Genomic DNA, 23,081 nt, shown 5'->3' on the forward strand with positions numbered 1-23,081 from the left:
GGAACTGTACAAAAGGGATGGATTGCACCTTAACAGGTGAGGGACCAGCATTCTGGCAGGCAGGGTTGCCACTGCAACACAGGTGGTTTTAAACCAAATAAAGGGTGGGGTGTCAAATGGGATAGTCAAGGATGGAGTTAAAGGGAATGGTAGTAAAGGGATAGTTAATGACCCCAGAATTAACGGGAAAGGAAGCTCACAAAGGGATAGGAGAGTATGGCCAAGTGTAATAGGGATCGCTGTGAAAGGTGAGATGCGTAAGGAATTAAAAATATTGTATATGAATGCGCGAAGTATAAGAAGTAAAGTAGATGAGCTCGAGGCTCAGTTAGAGATTGGTAGATATGACATTGTGGGGATTACCGAGACTTGGCTGCAGGAGGATCGGGCCTGGGAACTTAATATTCAGATTTATACATCCTATAGAAAGGACAGGCAGATGGGCATAGGAGAAGGGGGGGTAGCTCTGCTGGTGAGGGATGGAATTCAGTCCCTTGCGAGGGAAGACATAGGGACTGACGAGGTAGAGTCACTGTGTATTGAGTTGAGGAATTGTAAAGGCAAGAAGACACTAATTGGTGTTATTTACAGACCCCCAAATAGTAGCCGGGATGTAGGGTGTTAGTTGCAGCAGGAGTTATGTAGTGGCATGTAACAAAGGTAATGCCACTGTGGTGATGGGGGATTTCAAATGCAGGTAGACTGGGAAAATCAGGTTGGTTCAGGACCCCAAGGAAGTGAGTTTGTAGAGTGCCTCTGAGATGGATTCTTAGAGCAGCTTGTATTGGAGCTGACCAGAGAAAAGGCAATTCTGGATTTAGTGTTGTCCAATGAACCAGATTTGATAAGAGAACTCGAGGTAAAGGAACCGCTTGGAGGTAGTGATCATAATATGATTAGTTTTAATCTGCAATTTGAGAAGGAGAAGGTTAAATCGGAAATGTCAGTGATGCAGTTGAACAAAGGGGACTATGAAGGCATGAGAGAGGAGCTGGCCAAGGTAGACAGGAAAGTGATTCTAGCATGAATGATGGTAGAACAGCAATGGCAGGAATTTCTTGGCATAATCCAGAAGACGCAGGATCATTTCATTCCAAAAAGGAAGAAAGATTCTAAGGGGAGTAGGAGGCAACCGTGGCTGACAAGAGAAGTTAGGGATAGAATAAAACTAAAAGAAAAGATGTATAAAAAAACAAAGAGTAGCCGGAAGCCAGAGGATTGGGAAACTTTCATAGGACAACAGAAGGAAACAAAATGGGCAATACGGGCTGAAAAGATGAAGTACGAGGGGAAGCTTGCCAGGAATGTAAAGAGGGACAGTAAAAGCTTCTCTTTCGATATGTTAAGGGGGAAAGAATAGCGAAGTCAAATGTGGGTCCCTTGAAGGCAGACATGGGTGCAATTATTATGGGAAACAAGGAAATGGCAGAAGAGTTGAACAGATACTTCAGATCTGTCTTCACTAAGGAAGACACAAACAATCTCCCAGAAGTACTAGAGGACAGAGGAACTAAGGGGGTAGAGGAACTGAAAGAAATTTTCATTTGGTGAGAAATAGTATTGGGTAGGCTAATGGGACTGAAGGATGATAAATCCCCTGGGCTTGATGGTCTGCATCCCAGGGTCCTCAGGGAGGTGGCTCTTGAAATAGTGGACTCATTGCTGATCATTTTCCAATGTTCAATAGAGTCAAGATCAGTTCCTGTGGATTGGAGGATAGCTGATGTTATCCCACATTTCAAGAAAGGAGCGAGAGAGAAAACGGGGAATTGCAGACCAGTTAGCTTTGGAGGTGAGAAAGATGCTGGAGTCAATTATTAAAGAGGTAATAATGGGGCATTTGGATAGCAGTAAAAGGATTAGTCCAAGTCAGCATGGATTTATGAAAGGAAAATCATGCTTGACTAATCTACTGGAATTTTTTGGAGGATGTGACAAGTAAAATGGATAAGGTGGAGCCAGTGGATGTAGCGTATCTAGACTTTCAGAAAGCCTTTGACGAGGTCCCGCATGGGAGACTGGTGACTAAAATTAGAGTACATGGTATTGGGGGTAGGATGTTGACGTGTATAGAAAATTGGTTGGCAGACAGGTAGCAAAGAGTAGGAGTGAAAGGATCCTTTTCAGAATGGCAGGCAGTGGCGATTGGAGTGCTGCAAGTCTCGGTGTTGGGGCTGCAACTGTTTACCATATATATTAATGATTTGGAAGAGGGAATTAGGAGCAACACTAGCAAGTTTGTGGATGACACAAAGCTGGGTGGCAGTGTGAACTATGAAGAGGATGTTAGGAGGTTGCAGTGTGAGTGAGTGGGCAGGTGCATGGCAGATGCAGTCTAATATAGATAAATGTGAGGTTATCCACTTTGGTGGCAAAAACAAGGGGGCAGATTATTATCTCAATGGGGTTAGGTTAGGTAAGGGGGAGGTACAGCGAGACCTGGGTGTCCTTGTACACTGGTCACTGAAAGTTGCCGTGCAGGAACAGCAGGCAGTGAAGAAAGCTAATGGAATGTTGGCCTTCATATCAAGAGGATTTCAGTGTAGGAGTAGAGAGGTTCTTCTGAAGTTGTATAGGGCTCTGGTAAGACCACATCTAGAGTATTATATACAGTTTTGGTCTCCTAATTTGAGGAAGGACATCCTTGTGATTGAGGCAGTGCAGCGTAGGTTCACGAGATTGATCCCTGGGATGGCGGGACTGTCATATGAAGAAAGATTGAAAAGACTAGGCTTGTATTCAGTGGAGTTTAGAAGGATGAGGGGATATCTTATAGAAACATATAAAATTATAAAAGGACTGGACAAGCTTGATGCAGGAAAAATGTTCCCAATGTTGGGCGAGTCCAGAACCAGGGGCCACAGTCTGAGAATAAAGGGGAGGCCATTTAAGACTGAGGTGAGAAAAAACATTTTCACCCAGAGAGTTGTGAATTTGTGGAATTCCCTGCCACAGAGGGCAGTGGAGGCCAAATTACTAGATGGATTTAAGAGAGAGTTAGATAGAGCTCGAGGGGCTAGTGGAATCAAGGGATATGGGAAGAAGGCAGGCACGGGTATATTGATTGGGGACGATCAGCCATGATCATAATGAATGGTGGTGCTGGCTCAAAGGGCCGAATGGCCTCCTCCTGCAACTATTTTCTATTTTTCTATCCTGCTGCCACCTCTCTTCCAGCATTCTCCCCTCGCCAATACAATTAGTCTGAATAAGGCATCTGATCCAAAACATCACCTATCCAAGTCCTGCAAGGGTGCAGCCTGACCCGCTAAGTTATTCCAGCACTTTGTGCTTTATTTCAACAAATGTGACAGGTTATTTTTTCTTTGATATCTTACCAGGTTATGAAGGTGAGAGTCTGATGAAGATTATCAAAGACATTGAGAACTGCACAGTAGTCATGCTGGACAGGTGGAAAATTGAGGTGATTCCCAACAACAAAGAAGAAAAGGGAGACCCGGTGCCTTACAATATTATCAACAACTATTTCTCTATCGGAGTGGTAAGTCTATGTGATGCATTACTACACTCGTGGATATTTTTTAAATGGTGATTCCATTTCCACGTTGCTGCTGCAATATACATTGCTTCACTGAAATTGACCAGACTTCCAATAAAACAGCTAATAATATAGCCAGTGACTCCCTTTTTCAATTAAAAAAAATGGCCAAAAGGCAGAGAATTATTGGCCAAGTAGTTTTTGGCACGAAACTGGAGTCAAAATTCAAAGGGGAAATGGCTAATCATTTCGGAAATCTGAATATAATTGGACCTAGTCAACATGTATTTATGAAAGGCTCATCATGTTTGACCAATACTTTGGGGATGTAACTGAGAGAGTTACTAGAGGGAGACCTGTAAATGGGGTGTATTTACACAAGGCATTTGACAAGTTGCCACATTGGAGGCTGGTGCATAAATTAATACCCCATGGTATCGGAAGAAATGTTCGAGTGGATTGAAAATTGGCTATCTCACAGAAAACGGAATTGGAATGATGGGTCCTCCTCATGTTGGAGGGATGTAACTAGTGGAGTACTACAGGGATCAGTTCATGGCCTGCAATTGTTCAATATTTACATGATGTCTTGGAGGAAGGAGCAGTATAAAAGGTTTTCATATTGGCTGATGATATAAAAATAGGTGGAACAGCATTTTGTGATAAGGATACTGTAATCCTGCAACAGGATCAGTATAGGTTAAATAACTCAACAAAAAACTGGCAAAGGTAGGTTAATTTGAGTAAGTATGAGGTGATGCTCTTTGGTAACAGATATAAAAAAACAAATTATTGTCTAAATGGAGAGGGGTGGCAAGTGAGTGAAGTCTTGCTGTTCTTGTGCATGAATCACAAAATACTAGCAGGCAGGGCCCAACAAGTAGCTAATTGGGCAAATACCATTTTAACCGTCATGGCAAAAGGTTTAGACTTTAAAAATAGGTTTTCTCACAATTGTGCATAATGCAAGGCCTCATCTGTCATACTGCGTGCAATTTTGGCCATCTTACATTTAAAACAAATGATGTAGTAACATTGGAGGCAGCAGAGAGAAGATCCAGAAGGCTATTTTTTGTGATGACAGTTGTTATATCTAAATAGATTAAATAATTTGTGCCTCTATATCTTGGAGTCTAGAAGGATGAGGAGTAACATTATTCAAATACATAAGATCATAAGGGGGCTAGAAGTTTAAATGTTTTTGCTCATTGACGAGTCTTAAATAAGGTGACAGAAATACAAGCTAAGGGGCTGGTTATCTAAAACTGAGGGTTTTTTCCCCACAGATGCTGATGAATCTCTTGAATTTACTGTTATAACTGGTGTTGGAAGCTTCATTAGAAGTACTGAGTGGCGGTACATAATTATTTGATAGATCAAGGAATAGAGAGGAATGGAAAATGGCATAGAAGAGTTGAGGCCAACTTTAATCTGCCATTATCATATTAAATGGTGATACAGGTTTCAAGGGCCAGTTAGTAGCTATTTCACTGAAACATTAGTTTTTTTTTTGAGCATTCAATGACTGCATTAGACTCATTATGGTTTGTCATCCACTGCCCACAACTTGGCACTTCCTTCAATGTTAACTCACATCAGGAGCTTGTGCCAAAAGAGTTATGCCATTAATATTTCTGAAATAAGAGTATAATGTTCTTTTCAGTTAGGATAAAGAATAAGGGATTTAGAGGGAATATGAGGGGAGATTTTTTTTTACCAGCAAGTGGTGAGTACCTAGAAGACACTGTCGGAGAGAGTGGTGCAAGCAAAGAACATTTATGAGATGTCTAAGCTGCACTTAATTCGACTCAGTGTAGAAGGTTATGCGTTTCAGAAAGATGGGAACATGGAGCAAAAAAAACAAACAATTGGAGGATGTGGGTCAGGCAGCATCTGTGGAGAGAAATGGACAACAAAGTGTCGGAACCCTTCTTCAGTCTCCCCATTTCCCTCCACAGGTGCTGGCTGACCCACTGAGTTCCTCCAGCAGTTTGCTCTTTGCTCAAGACTACAGCATCTGTGGGCTGTTTTCCCCCTGGTTTATTGTGCATGTCTGTCCACTGGTCAGTGCAGATGTGATGGGCCAAATGGCTTGTTTCCATACTGAATGACTATGACTCTATAATTCAGGTTGCTTTAGTTTTGTTGGCAAAGAGTGATTTGACTGCTCCTATTACCACAGCGATGCAGTTCTTCATGGCACCCAGCATTGCTGCTACCATTTAATAGTGACACCTTGAATAATTACATTGTTTTGCTGACCTATGTAGCTGTGCACAGAAATTATACCAGATTCCAGAAAGTAAAAAGAATTCACATAAATGAACCGATCTGTGAAACATTTTTGCATTCAGGCTACTTTCAGTAATTGTAGATAACTCTGGAACCACAGGAACTTTTCAAAGTTTGAATCTCGTGTCTGTCCTCCATTCGATCATCTTATCTGGGATGGCGAGATTTCCAGATCTTAATTGAATTCCGACACTCCTGGAATTTTATCTTAAGAGCTTTTTTTAAGCTTAATTTATCCAGACCATTTAATCTATATATTTAAAAAAGGGTTGGAATCCGACCTGAATAGGTTACAAGAACACTAATGTATAATAGTGTATATATGGTGCATAGCACAACTGAAGTTCAGTTTCTTCAGTAGAGATGAACTGCTAGAGTGGTGTTTGCTCTGTTTTCCCACAGTATGCCAAACTTGCTGCTGGGGTGGGAACTTCCAGCCTTCAACTTCCATGCACGAGTTTCTGAACAGTTGCTGCACATGGCAGAACACTGTGCTGCTGGACTCTGTGTGTACTCAGCAATGTGGTGAAGCCTTGCTAGTACTTACTAGCGTCACACTGAGGATTTATCTCTTTCATCCTATTCCACTGAGGGCGGCATGGTGGCGCAGCGGTAGAGTTGCTCCATTACAGCGCCAGTAGACCTGGGTTCGATCCTGACTACGGGTGCTGTCTGCACAGAGCTTGTACGTTCTTCCCGTGACCACATGGGTTATCTCCGAGATCTTCGGGTTTCCTCCCACATTCCAAAAACGTACAGGTTTTAGGTTAATTGGCTTGGTATAAGTGTAAATTGTCCCTGGTGTGTGTCGGACAGTGTTAATATGCAGTGATAATGCGGGGATCGCTGGTCGGCGTGGACTCGGTGGGCCGAAAGGCCTGTTTCAGTGCTGTATCTCTAAACTAAACTAAACACATCAGATCATCTGCAGTAAACATAGAAAATGCTGGTAACTTGGTAGGTCAGGCAATGTGTGTGAAAAGAGAATCAAGGTTAACTTTTCAGATCCTTTGTCAGTTCTACTGTTTCTCTTTCCACGGATGCTGTGTGTTACTACCATTTTCTGTTTTTATCTCAAGTTTCTAGCATCTGCAGGGACTTTTTGATTTTCCAATCTCATCTAGGATTAAAGATTTTATTGATTTAAATCTGTATGGATAGATTAGAATACAAAATACAGGCATTTTTGTCAATTTCAGTTAAAGATTTTTTTAATTTACTTGAGTTTTTAATTATTTTTTAATAATTTTCTTTGATGTTAACATTTTCAAATATCTTTGAAAGTCCCAGGCATCTTTGACAGAAGGAAAAATTCCATCGCGGTTTTGCCACATGTGAAAACCTGCTGTGAGTTTCCCATTGACAGGGCCTCTGCAGCACTGGGGTGCAGCTGGTAGGATGCTGCCTCACAGCACCAGAGACTTTGCATAGATCCTGACGTTGGTGCTGTCTATGTGGAGTTTGAATGTTCTTTCAGGTGCTCCATTTACCTCCCACATCTCAAATGCGTGCAGGTTTATGTTAATGAAACCTCAGTAAAATTGTCCCAAATCAGCAGGGAGTGGATACGAAAGTGGGACTACATCGAACTAGTGTGAACGGGTGATCGATGGTCAGCATTGACTTAATTGGCTGAAGGGCCTGTTTCTATGCATTACTGTACACTAAACTGAACATTAATACCCCACACACAGCTACTCTCCTTCATGGCTATATTATTATTGGGACCTGAACTGAAACTGTACCAGATTCTAAAAAGTTAAAAGCATTCACATTAATGAACACATATTCAAAGCTCTCTACAGAGTGAGGGGCACTAAGATCAGAAACATCCTACATTCCTTTTATCCAGAGAAACTGCTGACTGCTGAGTGACTACAGCATTTTGTATTTATCTTCGACCCTCCATATCTAGCCCAGGTTAGTACTGGGACGATGGCCAACAACTCTGAACAGTGGGCTTACCATTGGCCCATTAACCTCCAGTAATTGAGGATACATTTCAACCTTGAATATTTTAATGCAGAAGATTGAAGACTGAGTTTTAATTCCCTAATTCCAATTAAGGTTTTAATTTTTATAAAATGCAGAAAGGCACTCTATTTCCATGAAGCAGTTTGCCATTTATAATATTTACAGTATTGATTAATGTTGATTAAAGTTCAAGAGAGAGAGGATGCACAATTCATACAGAATTGTTTCTGTTTGAAATATGTCTGTGTTTGGAATTCATTTGACTTTCACCTTATTGAAGAACAGGGGATGTAGTGGTGTCCTTTAGCCAATGGCCATTGCACATGCTGTGAAACTAGGTTTGGCCATAATGCAACCATCTGCTTGGCAATCTGATCTTGTGCTGAGTTAGCTGAAATCAGAGGGAGGCCCAAGGTCCAGGTTTAACAAGCTGGCCCACAGAAGAAAGATCAGTCGAGGTTTCTGATTGCAGTCCAATGACCTGGAACAGAAACCAAATTTCTACATCTTAATTGAAGATGAAGATTGTTTTGCATAGATTGATCGCATGTTGAAAATGCGTGCTAATGTTTATGCCCCAATATTTCTGTCACGAGATCTGGAGTTGTGTGTTAAGCAATTGATTTGTATGTGAATATTAATTGTAAGATGCACGTGGCACTATTCCAAGTGTACAATGTTATCCTTGTATTGTTGCTATAATCACAGGCTGCTGGATTGCACTCAGTTGCAATAGTCAGTGAACAGTATGTGCTTGACTTTGCAGCATCAATGGAAAAACAAGTCTTGATAAAGTCAAAATGTTTTGAAGAGGTCTTATCGGAGAAGCAATGAAAAGTGCATCACAATAAGATCTCGCTAAGGTGTGCAATATATGTACAATTTTGTTTTTGTACATTATCAGCGCATAGGCACCTATGATGCTGCTCCAAGCAAGGTTTTCATTGTACCTGTACCTCTCCGTACTTATGCATATGACAATAAACTCAACTGAAGAAAGATCGCGATCAGAAACATCACCTCTCCATGTTCTCCAGAGATACTGCCTGCCCCGCTGAGTGACTCCAGCACTTTGTGCCCTTTTGGGTAAACCAGGATCTGCAGGTTCTGTGTTTGATTGTGAATGCAGAAATCGGGCCCACTGTGCGGTTTTTGCATTGGTTTTCGGCACTTTGTTAGTCTGAGTGGATCGATAATTCACCGGCTTAGGAAAGGGTCTAATCAAGATCATTAGAAAGACTCTCGCAAGCACAGGGTGGGGGGGGGGGGGGGGGGGGTTAGCACTCCTTTGGGTTGGTGGTCCATAAAACCGTGCATGGAGTGGCCCAAAACGTGGTCGTAGTTGGCAGACTGCAGCTGCTTTAACGAGAGCCTGACGCACTTCCTTGGGTGAGGAGTGACCCAAGGTTAGATTTGGTATCCAGTTGATGGGATAATGAAATGCAGGTCTGACCTACGTATGGATCAAATCTTTGCCGGGAGAGCGGATTAGAAATGTGCGCTCTGAAAATCGACATCGACGACTGCCAAAGCGAAGCGGCTAAGCGCTGAACACCCAGTGCCCAGCAAAGAGGAGTATCTGCGTGAAGGTGTCTGAGTCCCTCCGTGGAGTGATGGACGAGGAATGTCGTAAAGGTACTGGGCTCAGTGGACAGAGTATATATTGACTGAGAATGATCTAGTCCATTCGAGAATTTAATTGGGGAATTTTAGTTGATTCGAGTGCCCGCGTATGAGGAGGTATACGCAATGAAACTAGGTGTTCGAGAACGGGTCTATATTTGCAGTAAAGTTTCCAAATACAGAATTTCACATTGAAGTTCTGCCCGTAAGGTAGAATTCGAATTCTTGTAGATAGAACTTCGGAGTTGGTGCATGTCCGTGATCGATTCCGAATTGTGGCTGATCAACAATGAATAGTAACCCTTTGATTGATTGTTGACTAGTACCTGATAGTGAAGAGTACCTGAGAGACGGGAACCTGGTTTACTTGGTGAAAAGTAACCCAAATGCGGAGGGCACCCCCAATTCTGTAGAACTTAGAGAGGAGGGATAGAGGTCCGCCTATAGAAGTCCAGTCTTGGTAGGATAGTAACATTCGGGAGGAAAAGTAGTCATTTAAGGTGTAGTACCCCTCAGCAAAGAGTAACATAGGAAGGGGAACATTTTCGGTATCAGAGGGAGAGGTTCACTGAGTGATAACAGCGTGACGCTGCATTGAGATTGAGTGTTTGTAAACTGTGCATTAGTGCTTTGAATCATTTCTTGTAAATTGAAGAATCTTGCTTTTTGTGTTATCGGATCAGAATTGTGTAAATATTCCGTGTGTGTAAAAAATGTTGTAGTTAAGATTTAAAAAGTTAAGATTTAGAGTATGTTAGGTTAGTGGACCGCTGTTTGTATTGCTGCTTGTGTGAGTGTTTACGGATTTAGATACTTGAAGTAAAAGTGTGTTTGAGTTAGATATTTGTAATTGTTTAGATCGTAGCATTGTGAGAATCTGAGTCATGGTTCGATCAGGGATTGTACTCTTTCGATCACTGTGTCGGGGAGGAGTCATTCCATTGACCGATTGCGCCACAAGGAAGATTTATTAGGATGTGACTTATTGGATGCTTGCAGTTTATATTGGGGTGTGTCTTGGGTTATTTGGAATTGGAGGAATATTTTCATTTTTGATCATAGTTTTATTAGCGTGGTTCGGATTTGACTGTCTGTGTGAATTTAACGTGGATTGAGTGAGAGAGAGATTGCTGCATGGAAAAGTCTGTGATTGAGAGTCAGACTTGGATTGAGATACCGGAGATCCTTTGTTTGAAAGTTTAGAGTTGAATGAAGTGATTACGATCTAACTGATAAGAGAGTTGGGAGAGAGATTGAATATGAGTGACTCGTTTAAGAGGGAACTGCAGATGCTGGAGAATCGAAGGTTACACAGAAAAGCTGGAGAAACTCAGCGGGTGCAGCAGCATCTATGGAGCGTCTGAAATAGGCAACGTTTCGGGCCGAAACCCTTCTTCAGACTGATCGGGGGTGGGGACAAGAAAGGGAAAAGGAGGAGTAGCCAGAAGGCTGGAGGGTGGGAGGAGACAGCAGGGGAGCTGAGGAAGGGGACGAGACAGCAAGGACTAACAGAATTGGGAGAATTCGATGTTCATGCCCCGGGGGTGCAGACTCCCCAAACGGAATATGAGGTGCTGTTCCTCCAATTTCCGGTGCTGCTCGCTGTGGCCATGGAGGAGACCCAGGACAGAGAGGTCGGAGGCGGAGTGGGAGGGGGAGTTGAAGTGCTGAGCCACAGGGAGGTCAGCTTGGTTATTGCGGACCGAGCGGAGCGAAACGATTGAATATGAGTGACTCGTTTGAATAATTGAATAAGAGCGATTGAGGGAGTGCTTGAAAGGGAGCGATTGTGCGAGTAAGTGTGAATCGGAGAGACAATTATCCATTGTGTGGGAGAGACTCCATTGACCTTGGAGTCTGAGAGGTAGGAATGATTTTGAACAGGTGCTAGTGTCTGGTATTTGTATTTTGTATTGTGACGATTGTTCAGAGAATGGGAAATGTCTCAGAGAAGGACCGATCAAATAGATCAGGGAGCCCGATAAGGATAATTTGCGAGAAGCTTCCACATGAAGCAGACAGATTAAGAGGATTATCTGGGGAATTAAGTTTAGTTTTGAGAAACGAACTTTGGCCACTGGGTGGACTAAAATCTGTAATAAGGATAAACTACATAGAAATGATTGTCAAAAAATATGGAAAAAGTGAAGAAGGAAATGAGTTTATTGGAATATGGAGAATGTTCTTCACTAGAAGGAAAATAAATAAAGAGATTGTTTTGCTGTCCACCCTAAGAATGGCAGCATATAAATTGGGGATTAGAGGAGAACACGAGAGAACAGGTCCTTCTCTAAACATTCCAGAACAGGAACAGGAAGAACTAGTAAACCAACAGCAGGAGCAAGAGCAGGAGAGAATACCATCTTCTAAAAGGGAAAATACTGAAAGGCTCTTAAAGGAGAGGTGTAGACAAAAATTAAACTAATACATTTGGCAAGAGTGCAGTAGTATCTGTAGACCTTGAAGGGAGAGAGGCTCACTAAATGCCAGGATGGGCAGCAGAGTAGAGCCACAACATTCCTCACAACACCCTCATGTTCCCAGTTCGGAGACACCATGTGCAGCTTGCGAGCAGGACACAAGGGAGGAGTCAGCATTATCTTCGGCTCCTCCCACTAAATTCAAACCTGAAGTGGAGAAATCGGGGAAGGGTCTTCTAGCTCCTATGATTGCTCCATCAGTGAAGGACAGTAGGGGAGATCAAGGAGCTGGAAGGGAGATTCTATCGACATGGGTGCCAAAATTGATTAGAAAATCTAGCAGTGGGAAAATGAAGGAATCCTTCCTGGTACAGAGATAGAACAAATAGCTTTTCTGAGGGTGAGATAGAAGGAGGATCTTTGTGCACTCAGACTGATTTCAAAGTGGAGTTGGCAATACATTATTCCATCAAAGTTCAGTGACTTTCAAAGTGGGGTCTGATTAAATAAGTGATATGCAAGCATTGCCTTATCTAACTTTATTCTGTTGCTAATGCTAGCATTGGTTTATTAAAGTCTTAGGATAAGGAAAACGGCACATTACCATATTTTAAATCTACTTATTTTGCGATGAAGTACTTTCATCTGATAATCTATAATTGCCATGACTACCATTCTGATGAGGCGGGACTTTGAGGTTGAATTGAAGACCTACCCAGCAGGATTAAGTAATCAATGTGTTGCTTTTTACTGTCATCTACACCTCTGATTAGAGACAAATAGCAACTGCAGAGTTTGTGTAGGTTGCAGGACTGAATCTGTCTTTTGGTATTGAAATGTGGTTGCAAAGTTTAATAGCAATTTTCTTGCTCATCAGAACCCAGCAATTGGGATTGTGTAGGATTAATGTAAACAGATGATTGATGGCCAGTACAAACCTGATGGGTTGAAGGACCATATCACTTCCAGGCTGCATGACGGTGACTCATAGAGTCTTGGAGTCATACAGCGTGGAAACAGGCCCTTTGGTTCAACTTGCCCACAACGGCCAACATGTCCAAGCTACACTGGTCCCACCTGCCTGTGTTCGGCCCATATCCCTCCAAACTTGTCATATCCATGTACCTGTCTAACTGTTTCTTAAACGTTGGGATTGTCCCTGCCTCATCGACCTCCCCTGGCAGCTTGTTCCATACACCCATTCCATAATGAATATGTGGAAAAAGTTACCTTTGTATGACTCCATAACATATATGCAAGGAAGTCATTTATTTGTGGAATTGTTGTAAAGCAACTATTTATTATAAAGTGATGTAAGTAAAAGTGCAAAACATTGCATGTCCAGCCGTAAATACTGGCATTTAAGAGGCTTTTAGTTAGGCTCATGGAGGCAGAGGAGATTAATTTAAATTGGCATCATGTTCAGCATGAACATTGTAGGTCAAACGGCCTGTTTCTGGGCTGCATTGTTTTATTCTATGTAAATGCCAAGGTGGAAACATTTTGCTATGGCAGTATATTGCAGATATGAGTGAAAGTGAAATTGCTGCAGTAAATCTACCCCTTTTTCCTACCTCACCATCCTGGTCTCCCTCACGATTGTTATAACGTGTCCAATTTCCCATGATTAGCCTTGTGTTGTGACTGTGCCCCATCCCTGACCATCTCGGTAGGGCTGCTTCCCAACCCCCAATCACCCTCTTACATCCTGGCAAACATACTCCTCCTCCATTGTGGCTTGTGGGTTTGTGGCTTAGTGTGGGCCCCACCTCCACACCCTCTTGGACATCATGGGCTTTCTCTTGAGAGGTTCATCTGCCAGCCCTCCAACACCTCTGTGTGACCGAGCCTTCACTGTTTGCTGTGCTCCAAGTGGTTCCTGGGCCTCAGAGTGGTTTTGTCAGACGGTTAGATAATACATCCCAAAGAATAATCTTTATGGTTAGATAATACATCCCCAACCTCTACCTCCGCTACATCGACGACTGCTTTGGTGCCACCTCCTGCACCCGCACACAACTGACTGACTTCATCCACTTCACCACTAATTTCCACCCGGCACTGAAATACACCTGGACCATCTCCGACACTTCCCTACCATTCCTTGACCTCACTATCTCCATTGCAGGTGATAGACTTCTAACCGACATACACTATAAACCCACTGACTCCCATGGCTATCTGGACTACGGCACTTCTTCCCACCCTGCTTCCTGTAAGGACTCCATCCCCTACTCCCAATTCCTCCGTCTACGCCGTATCTGCTGAAGACGGATGAGGCGTTCCAATTGAAGGACATCTGAAATGTCCTCACTATTCAGGGAACGGGGGTTCCCCTCCTCCACCATAAATGAGGCTCGCACCAGGGTCTCTTCCATACCCCGCAACACTGCTCTCTCTCCCCATCCCCGCACTCGCAACAAGGGCCGAGTCCCCCTAGTCCTCACCTTTCACCCCACCAGCCGTCACATACAAAAAGTAATCCTCCGTCAGTTTCGCCACCTCCAACGTGACCCCACCACTCGCCACATCTTCCCATCTCCCCCCATATCTGCCTTCCGCAAAGAACGCTCCCTCCATAACTACCTTGTCAATTCTTCCCTTCCCTCTCGGCCCACCCCCTCCCCGGGCACTTTCCCTTGCGGCCGCAGCAGATGCAACACTTGTCCCTTTACCTCCCCCCTCAACTCCTTTCAGGGACCCAAGCAATCGTTCCAGGTGCGACAGAGGTTTACCTGCATCTCTTCCAACCTCATCTATTGCGTCCGCTGCTCTAGATGTCAGCAGATCTATATCGGTGAGACCAAGCGGAGGTCCAGGGCGATCGTTTCGCCGAAGAGGCCGCTCGGTCCGCAATAACCTAGCTGAATTCCCGGTGGCATCAGCACTTCAACATTCCCCCTCCCACTCCTGTTTCTCTGACCTCTCTGTCCTGGGGTCTCCTCCATGGCCACAGCGATGGCAGCACCGGAAATTGGAGGAATTGCACCTCATATACCCCGTTTGGGGAGTCTGCATCCCGGGGGCCTGACGATCGTTATAACTTCTCCCAATTCTGTTAGTCCTTGCTGTCTGTGCCCCTTCCTCAGCTCGTGTAGGGCTGCTCCCCTCCCCCAATCACCCTCCAGCCTTCCGGCTATACTCCTCCTCCAATATTTATTTTCCCTTTGGGTTTTGTCCCCACCCACCCCCACCCCTGATCAGTCTGAAGAAGGGTTTCGGCCCGAAACGTTGCCTATTTCCTTCGCTCCATAGATGCTGCTGCACCCGCTGAGTTTCTCCAGCTTTTCTGTGTAACCAAAGAATAATCTTACCATTGTATGTAAATTCTTCCAATGTTTACCAAATTAATTTACCTCAGTCAAAGGCATGTCTCAGAGGCAGAGAGGAGGATTACTTACTTAACACAGCTCTGCTTGTTGCTTTGAGTCAATCAAGTAGCTTGGCTTCTTGCCCCAATGCGTAAATGGTATTTATTAAATTCTAGTTTTCTTTTGATAACTGATTAGGTTCACATATATACTTTTAGCACATTGATTTTATGTATTTATTTTTTCTTTAGATCCTAAATAGCCTCTGGGAATTTAAGCAATTAAATACATTGATCACTGAGCAATTATTAGAAAAATAATTCTGTACATGTAGGACCAGGTGTAAATCAATACTTGTATTAACCATCACATACATAATCTGAGATTTACAGTTGATTTGTCAGTTCAACGGGTTGTGATTCAGATTATTCAGATTCAGATTATTTAATGACCACACAGTCAAGCTGGTGGAATTCAGGTTCAGTACAGGATGTTACACAATAGGCTGATTCCCGTCAAACATAACATAAAACACAACAACATACAGTACACAGTACATGCACGAGGTGGCTATGTGATATTTTCATAGAGTGTTCAGAATTCGAATTGCATGTGGATAGAAACTGTTTTTAAATCGTGATGTTTTGGCGGGCAGTGAGCTGTAGCGCCTTCTTGACGACAACAGGTGGAAGATGTAGTGAGCTGGGTGGGAGGGATCAGAAATGATTTTCTTCACCCTTGACACGGACCGTTTGAGATTGAGTGATTCTATTGAGGGGAGGGCTGATGATTTTGGATGCTTTGTTGACAATGCGCTGTAGTTTATTTTGGGAGTGAGTGTCTAAGCTGCTGTACCAGACTGTTATTGATGAAGTGAGCATGCTTTGGATGATGGCTGTGTAAAATCGGATTAGGAGATGTTTCCTCACTCTGAACTTCTTGAGCTGGCGGAGAAAGAAAAGTCTTTGGTTGGCTTTTTTATAAATGTGATCTGAATTGATTTTCCATTTGAGGTTATTGCTTATGTGAGTGCCAAGAAATTTGAATGAGTCAATGGTGGATATGGGTTCGCCTGAGATGAGTAGGGGGGTCTTGGGTTGTGCCTTACGTCTGAGATCAATGATAAGTTTGTGTGTTTTTGATGAGTAGGAGGTTATTATCTGTGCACCAAGTGACTGCTTTGCGTGTTTGAGTGCGGTATTCTGTTTCGTTGGTGTTCGAGATGAGACCTATGATGGTTGTGTCATCTGCGTATTTATATATTTTAACTGAACTATACAGATGCTTTTATTTCCATGAAATCTCACTTTGGATTCTCACCAAGAATCAGAAACCATCAAAGGGCAAGTGAATACTTCTTTCTTAATCTTGGTCATTTATTTATTATTTGATGCAGTTTTGAAAATTAATGCTAATTTGTAATGGGTTAAGGGAATTGTTTCACTGCAATCTCTGCTGCGTTATTTCCAGAATGTTTCATTGTGCTTGGAGCAGGACAAGCTTGATTCTTGCAGAGAGCTTGGTTTATCACAAGCCTTAATGTAAATTTAATTTATAACTAGCCTACATGGGAATTTAATTCATCTCACAATGAATTTACGCTGCATCATGTTTAGATTTTAAGATACTGTGTGGATAATAGACAATAGACAAAGGCCTTTCAGCCTACCAAATCCACGCCGACCAGCGATCACCCCATACACTAGCGTTACACTACACATTAGGGAGAATTTACAATTTTACCTAAGCCAATTAATCGACTATCCTGCAGTTCTTTAGAGCACCCGGAAAAAGCTAACATCGTCACAGGGAGAACGTACAAACTCTGTACAGACAGCACCCACAGTGAGAATCAATCCTGGGTCTTTGGCATTGTAAGTCAGTAACTCTACCGCTGAGCCAATGTTGTCAATTGCCAGGGATGGAAAAGGAATAACTCGGACGTGGAGAAGACAAATTTGAAATATGAAAGAAAACAGTCTCAAGAGGTGTTATTGAGAGCAGCGATTTTCATTAACGATCTTGCATTAATGTGTTGTTTACAGCAGAAGGTACAGGCCTCTGGATAAACAAGAGCTATTTGACTACTCTTGTAATTAAAAATTGCACACTCATTGAACCAAAAGCCATCTTTCCACCAATCAACTATAATGTACACCTTCTCATGTATCTTGTGAGGCTATTCTTGTACAAGCTTTGGCGCCCTGCCGAGTCGAAAAAGAATGAGGGAGTATGCTGCATTGATTTGAATGGAATATTTTTTTCTCTATTTAAAATATACCATCATGGTGCTATGTAAGGATGCAAAGACAGAATGTTTTTCCAAACTTCAATATTTAGTGGCAGTCTTGCTCTATTCCTAAAGCAGAAAGTTGCATCAATAATGAGAGAAAGCTGTAGCAAACTGAATCATATTGGTCCCGGTGGAAATTTCCATTTGTGTTACAAGCCAAATACTGTACAGATCTGTTAAGTTAACACCAGGTCAGCACAATCTGTTGCTTGTAGCCAAAGGCTTATTTCCAAGTTGGCGCTAAAGCTATTTGATATGCAACTGCCAATGTTCCTAATACCAATCCCCAATACCACTGCAAACAGCAAGTAACTAATTTCATTCAGCTCTTTTAATCACTGCTGTGAGAATATGAGACCACCTACTCAAAAATATTCTCAAGCTGGATGTACATTTGAATGATTCACAAATGACAGTGCAGCTAATTTTAGAATCCCAACTTTTACCTGGCTGCCTACACTTGTATTTCTGTTTGGTCAGCATTAGTTAAGAAGAAGCCCTATTCATCATTTTCAGTACTGTGCTTTGAGTTATGAATGCAATTTGTCTGATCCAGAACAATGAATGTAATTGAATAATTTTCCGTTAGATTCCTCTGTCCCCTCACCCACCCCATTCTCTAGCTAGCACCATCAGCTTAGCATGACAGAAGTGCAAATCAAACATTTATTACAAAGTCAAAGTTTACATGGAATATACTACACAAAATATAAATTGATGAAGTTTGAAACCTGCAGGATCTGTTCATGCACACGCTGGAGAATGGCCTGAGGTTGGCTTATTTCACTTTTAGGCGGCAAGTGTCATTGGTGATATCGCCCAGGCTTGTTATCTGTCAAATATGAAAAGCTGCAAATCTGCATTTTAATTACACAGGCGAGCTAAGGGTGGAAAGAGATAATGTTATTTTACTGGTTTGAATCTGTCAGAGCATGCCCTAGATTTTGCAAAGCACGACAGTAACTGCGAACTGATAAATAACTTTTGTTTGTATGTGAAAGTAAAATGGCACACTTTTATTTCAAGGATTACACGGTGTGTGTATTTTTAATGTTGACTACAAACGGGCTTGTCCATCACATAGAATAAAACAGTTTAATGGAAAAAAGTATACCAACTGCAGAACTTTTCTTTGCAGTTGCATGAGACAGTAAACATCACCTGACGGTGAAATGTTTCCCTTAGGAAAGCGTCTTTGTTATAAATGGTATTGGTTTATTGGTTTCTTGTTCAGATTGATTAGTGGGACTGGATGTTACAATCTCTAAGATTTCACTACAATTGACATTCTTGGGGATGACCACTAGGTGAATTTGCTACCAATCAGACACATCTTCAGTTGTGTACCTCAACGTCACTGGGTGTTTCGGCCTTTTATCACAAGACACCCTCAGTCGAGGCAGGCCCACCGCAGGTTGATCTGACCTGGGTGTGTGTCTTATTGTTAGCATCTAGATGGTCACGTGACAGCCCAGACAGCATCTTTCCTCTTTAGCCACAGCCAGTGGCTGTCCCATTCGTCGGCATTGCCAAGTTCTTTTATTGCCCTCCTTTGTGCCTGCCCTTTGACTCCTACTTCCCTCAGGAGCCTTGCGGTGGAACTGGCTACAAAGCCCCTGCACCCCACCTACACTGGACACCCCCTTACACTCCAACCTCTCTCCTCTGCTTCTGCTGCAAGGTTTGAATATCAAAGCTTTTTCCTTTCATAAGCCTCGTCCACAGCCTCCGCCCATGGGACCGTCAGCTCAATGATGAAAACACACCGACAGGAGTTGGACCAGAGAACGAGGTCTGGTCGCAGGTTGGTAACTGCAATTTCAACTGGGAACGAAAGCCTCTGGCCTAGGTCAACACGCATTTCCCAGTCCCTGGCTGCATTCAGTGGGCATGAGTTGAGAGGCGAGGGGTTAGTCCTCCGTTTCTCTCCTTCCCAGATGAAGGATGGTATTTGTGGGAATGTAATCTGGGCATTGATAGGCATAACGTTGGTGGTAACTCTCTTGCACTCGAGTTCAGTGGGGGGCAGTGTTAGCTGTGAGGAGGATGCTAGGAGGCTGCAAGGTGACTTGGATAGGCTGGGTGAGTGGGCAAATGCATGGTAGATGCAGTATAATGTGGATAAATGTGAGGTTATCCACTTTGGTGGCAAAAACAGGAAAGTAGACTATTATCTGAATGGTGGCCGATTAGGAAAAGGAGAGATGCAACGAGACCTGGGTGTCATGGTACACCAGTCATTAAAAGTAGGCATGCAGGTGAAGCAGGCTGTGAAAAAAGCGAATGGTATGTTAGCATTCATAGCAAAAGGATTTGAGTATAGGAGCAGGGATGTTCTACTGCAGTTGTACAGGGTCTTGGTGAGACCACATCTGGAGTATTGCGTACAGTTTTGGTCTCCTAATCTGAGAAAAGTCATTCTTGCCATAGAGGGAGTACAGAGAAGGTTCACCAGACTGATTTCTGGGATGTCAGGACTTTCATATGAAGAAAGACTGGATAGACTCGGCTTGTACTCGCTAGAATTTAGAAGATTGAGGGGGGATCTTATAGAAACTTGATACTGGGCAATAGAGAGTTAGATTCTGGAGTAGTTCCTGAGGATTGGCGGGTAGCAAACGTAACCCCACTTTTTAAGAAGGGAGGGAGAGAGAAAACGGGGAATTACAGACCAGTTAGTCTAACATCGGTAGTGGGGAAACTGCTAGAGTCAGTTATTAAAGATGGGATAGCAGCACATTTGGAAAGTGGTGAAATTATTGGACAAAGTCAGCATGGATTTACAAAAGGTAAATCATGTCTGACGAATCTTATAGAATTTTTCGAGGATGTAACTAGTAGCGTGGATAGGGGAGAACCAGTGGATGTGGTGTATCTGGACTTCCAGAAGGCTTTCGACAAGGTCCCACATAAGAGATTAGTATACAAACGTAAAGCACACGGCATTGGGGATTCAGTATTGATGTGGATAGAGAACTGGCTGGCAAACAGGAAGCAAAGAGTAGGAGTAAACGGGTCCTTTTCACAATGGCAGGCAGTGACTAGTGGGTTAATTGAATGATGTTGCTGTAGCTCGATGCATTCCTGTATTAATTTCTTCAGGATCATGTATTTCTGGAAATGTGCAGCATCTGACTGTGTTCACACCTGCCTATTGCCCAGTATCAAGGCTCAGTTTGAAATTATCAAGGAAGATATTGTGTAAACCTTTGGAGTGCAGTGTTTCTCCAGCAATCCTTCTGACGCTAAATTAGGAAGTTATTTTGCATTCTTCAAAATATAGGTTCCCAATCAATAAGTTTAGTTTATTAATCTGCCCCAAGATACTGTGAAAAGCTTTTTTGTTGCATGCTATCCAGTCAACGAAAAGATAATATACAGTGCCCTCCATAATGTTTGGGACAAAGACCCATCATTTATTTAGTTGCCTCTGTACTCCACAATTTGAGATTTGTAATAGAAAAAAATCACATGTGGTTAAAGTGCACATTGTCAGGTTTTAATAAAGACCATTTTTATACATTTTGGTTTCACCAAGTATAAATTACAACAGTGTTTATACATAGTCCCCCACCCCCCCCACGCGACTCGGAGAAATAGTTGCATCCTCGCCGGGAAGCGACTAAGAAACAGTTTCCCCCCTACCCTGCCCCCCTCGTCGACATAGAAGAGTTAAAGTAACCCCAAAACAAACAATTTAGACAAACTAAAATTTAAAAAGGCGAAAAACCGGACAAGCTGTCGGCACCCTGATACAATGCTTTCTACAGCACATCTTTAGATATTGTGTGGGTGTTTGGGGACATGACAAAATTCCTAAGACTTTTAAGGAAGTAAAGGCATTGGTGTGCTTTCTTGGCCATTGTGCAATGTGGCTGGTCCAGGACAAATTTCTGGTGATATTTACTCCTGGAAACGGGAAGCTTTCAACCATGTGTTCAAGAAGGAACTGCAGATGCTGGAAAATCGAAGGTACACAAAAATGCTGGAGAAACTCAGCGGGTGCAGCAGCATCTATGGAGCGAAGGAAATAGGTCACAAAAATGCTGGAGAAAGCTTTCAACCATCCCTACTTCAACACTGTCAATGTAAACCAGGGTATGTGAACAGGGCCTGTCCCACTTACGTGTCCTTGGCACGCATATTACGCGACCTCGTCGTCGCGTTGAGCCGCGACGGTCCCGCAAAGGTTGTGCGCGATTTCATGCGTATGTACAGCCATCTGGAGCGCGTGACGTAATTTGAAGATGGACACAAAGCTGGAGTAACTCAGCGGGACTGGCAGCATCTCTGGAGAGAAACAATTGGTGATGTTTCTTGTCGAGACTACTTCAGTCTGAAAAGAAGGGTCTTGACCCGAAACGTCACCATTACTTCTCTCCAGAGATGCTGCCGGGCCCGCTGAGTTACTCCTGCATTTTGTGTCCATCTTCAATTTTCTTGGCCCCGCTATGGGAGTAGAAATGGGGGCGGATCCGGACAGCAACGTCCGTGAGCCCCAGGCTGAGCTCGGCGATCGTTTGCCTGCTTTTGCTGCTGTTTGAGGTGAGACGTTGCATTGCGCCAGGGTCTTGGGCCTGTCCCACTTTGGCAGTCAGTTACACGACAGGCCGTTGGCGTGCAAAGATTTTGTTTGCTACAAAAATTTCGGAGCTCCTCGCAATGTCGCGCACAACTACATACACTCCGCGATTCTCAGTGGGACCGGCCCCGCGCAGCCATACGATGCCCATGCGCCTCAACGTGATTCAAGGTCGCGTAATTTGCGTGCCAAGTACACGTAAGAGGGACAGGCCCTTACTGCTCTGCTTCCTGAAGTCGCTCACAGTCTCCTTTGTTTTGCAGACATTGAGGGAAATTGCTTTAACAATTGAAAATCAGCAAATGTCGCCATAGCTGATTGGGCAACATCAGAGGAGAATGAGCAGAATAAATATTTTAATGACACAAGTCATTGGGTATTTTTAAAGCAGAGAATGACCGTTTCTTTATTAGTAAGGGTGTTAAAGGTTATGGGAAGAAGAGAAAATGGGGTTGAGAGGGAAAAATAGGTCAGCCATGATCAATTGACGGAGCAGACTTGAATGTCCTAATTCTGATCATATGTCTGACGGTCTTCTGCCTGCAGTGGATCCATAACTTTTGAAATACAATGTTGTCAATAACAGTGAATATGAACGATGTGCAAACCCAAATATTCTCGTAACAAAGTGTATTAATGCATCTGAAGGTGGGCATTGGCAGATGGAAAATGGCAGCATAGGGCTGTGAACTTGAATGATAGGACACAGTGGGAGCAAGGCTTGAGACAGTCTGAATATCCGAGAATTATCTTTGTCAGTCTCTGCTGCCTGTTTTCATCCTCGTGCAAGATGAAAATGACACCAGGTAAAAATCTTATCAAATGTTTTTTCTCATGTCATTTTAATATCTCTTTATGCATTTAGCTATCTGTAGAAGAGTCGCAACTCAAAATGTCACCTATTCCTTCTCTCCAGAGATGCTGCCTGGCCCGCTGAGTTACTCCAGCTTTTTGTGTGTATCTTAGCTATTTGCTAATTTCCGAACAAACATTTCACCAATCATTCGGCTCTTTTTCCTGTTCTTGTCTGCAAATGTATTTATATCTTGCTTCCTCCCATCCCTTGGAACACAAAAATGCTGGAGAA

The 23,081-nt window shown here is 43.0% G+C and overlaps 1 protein-coding gene across 2 annotated transcripts in view; it reads left to right on the forward strand.

Annotated features, from left to right (window-relative positions):
* Window positions 1-23,081, forward strand: part of dgkb (diacylglycerol kinase, beta) — a 518,449-nt gene that overhangs the window by 255,394 nt on the left and 239,974 nt on the right. For both annotated transcript variants that reach the window (XM_055661892.1, XM_055661899.1), the window contains one exon: window positions 3,342-3,502. In XM_055661892.1, coding sequence (XP_055517867.1) covers window positions 3,342-3,502 — 161 coding nt within the window. The remainder of the gene's footprint in view (window positions 1-3,341; window positions 3,503-23,081) is intronic.

This window comes from Leucoraja erinacea, chromosome 2 (genome assembly GCF_028641065.1).
Source record: "Leucoraja erinacea ecotype New England chromosome 2, Leri_hhj_1, whole genome shotgun sequence".
NCBI lineage: Eukaryota > Metazoa > Chordata > Chondrichthyes > Rajiformes > Rajidae > Leucoraja > Leucoraja erinaceus.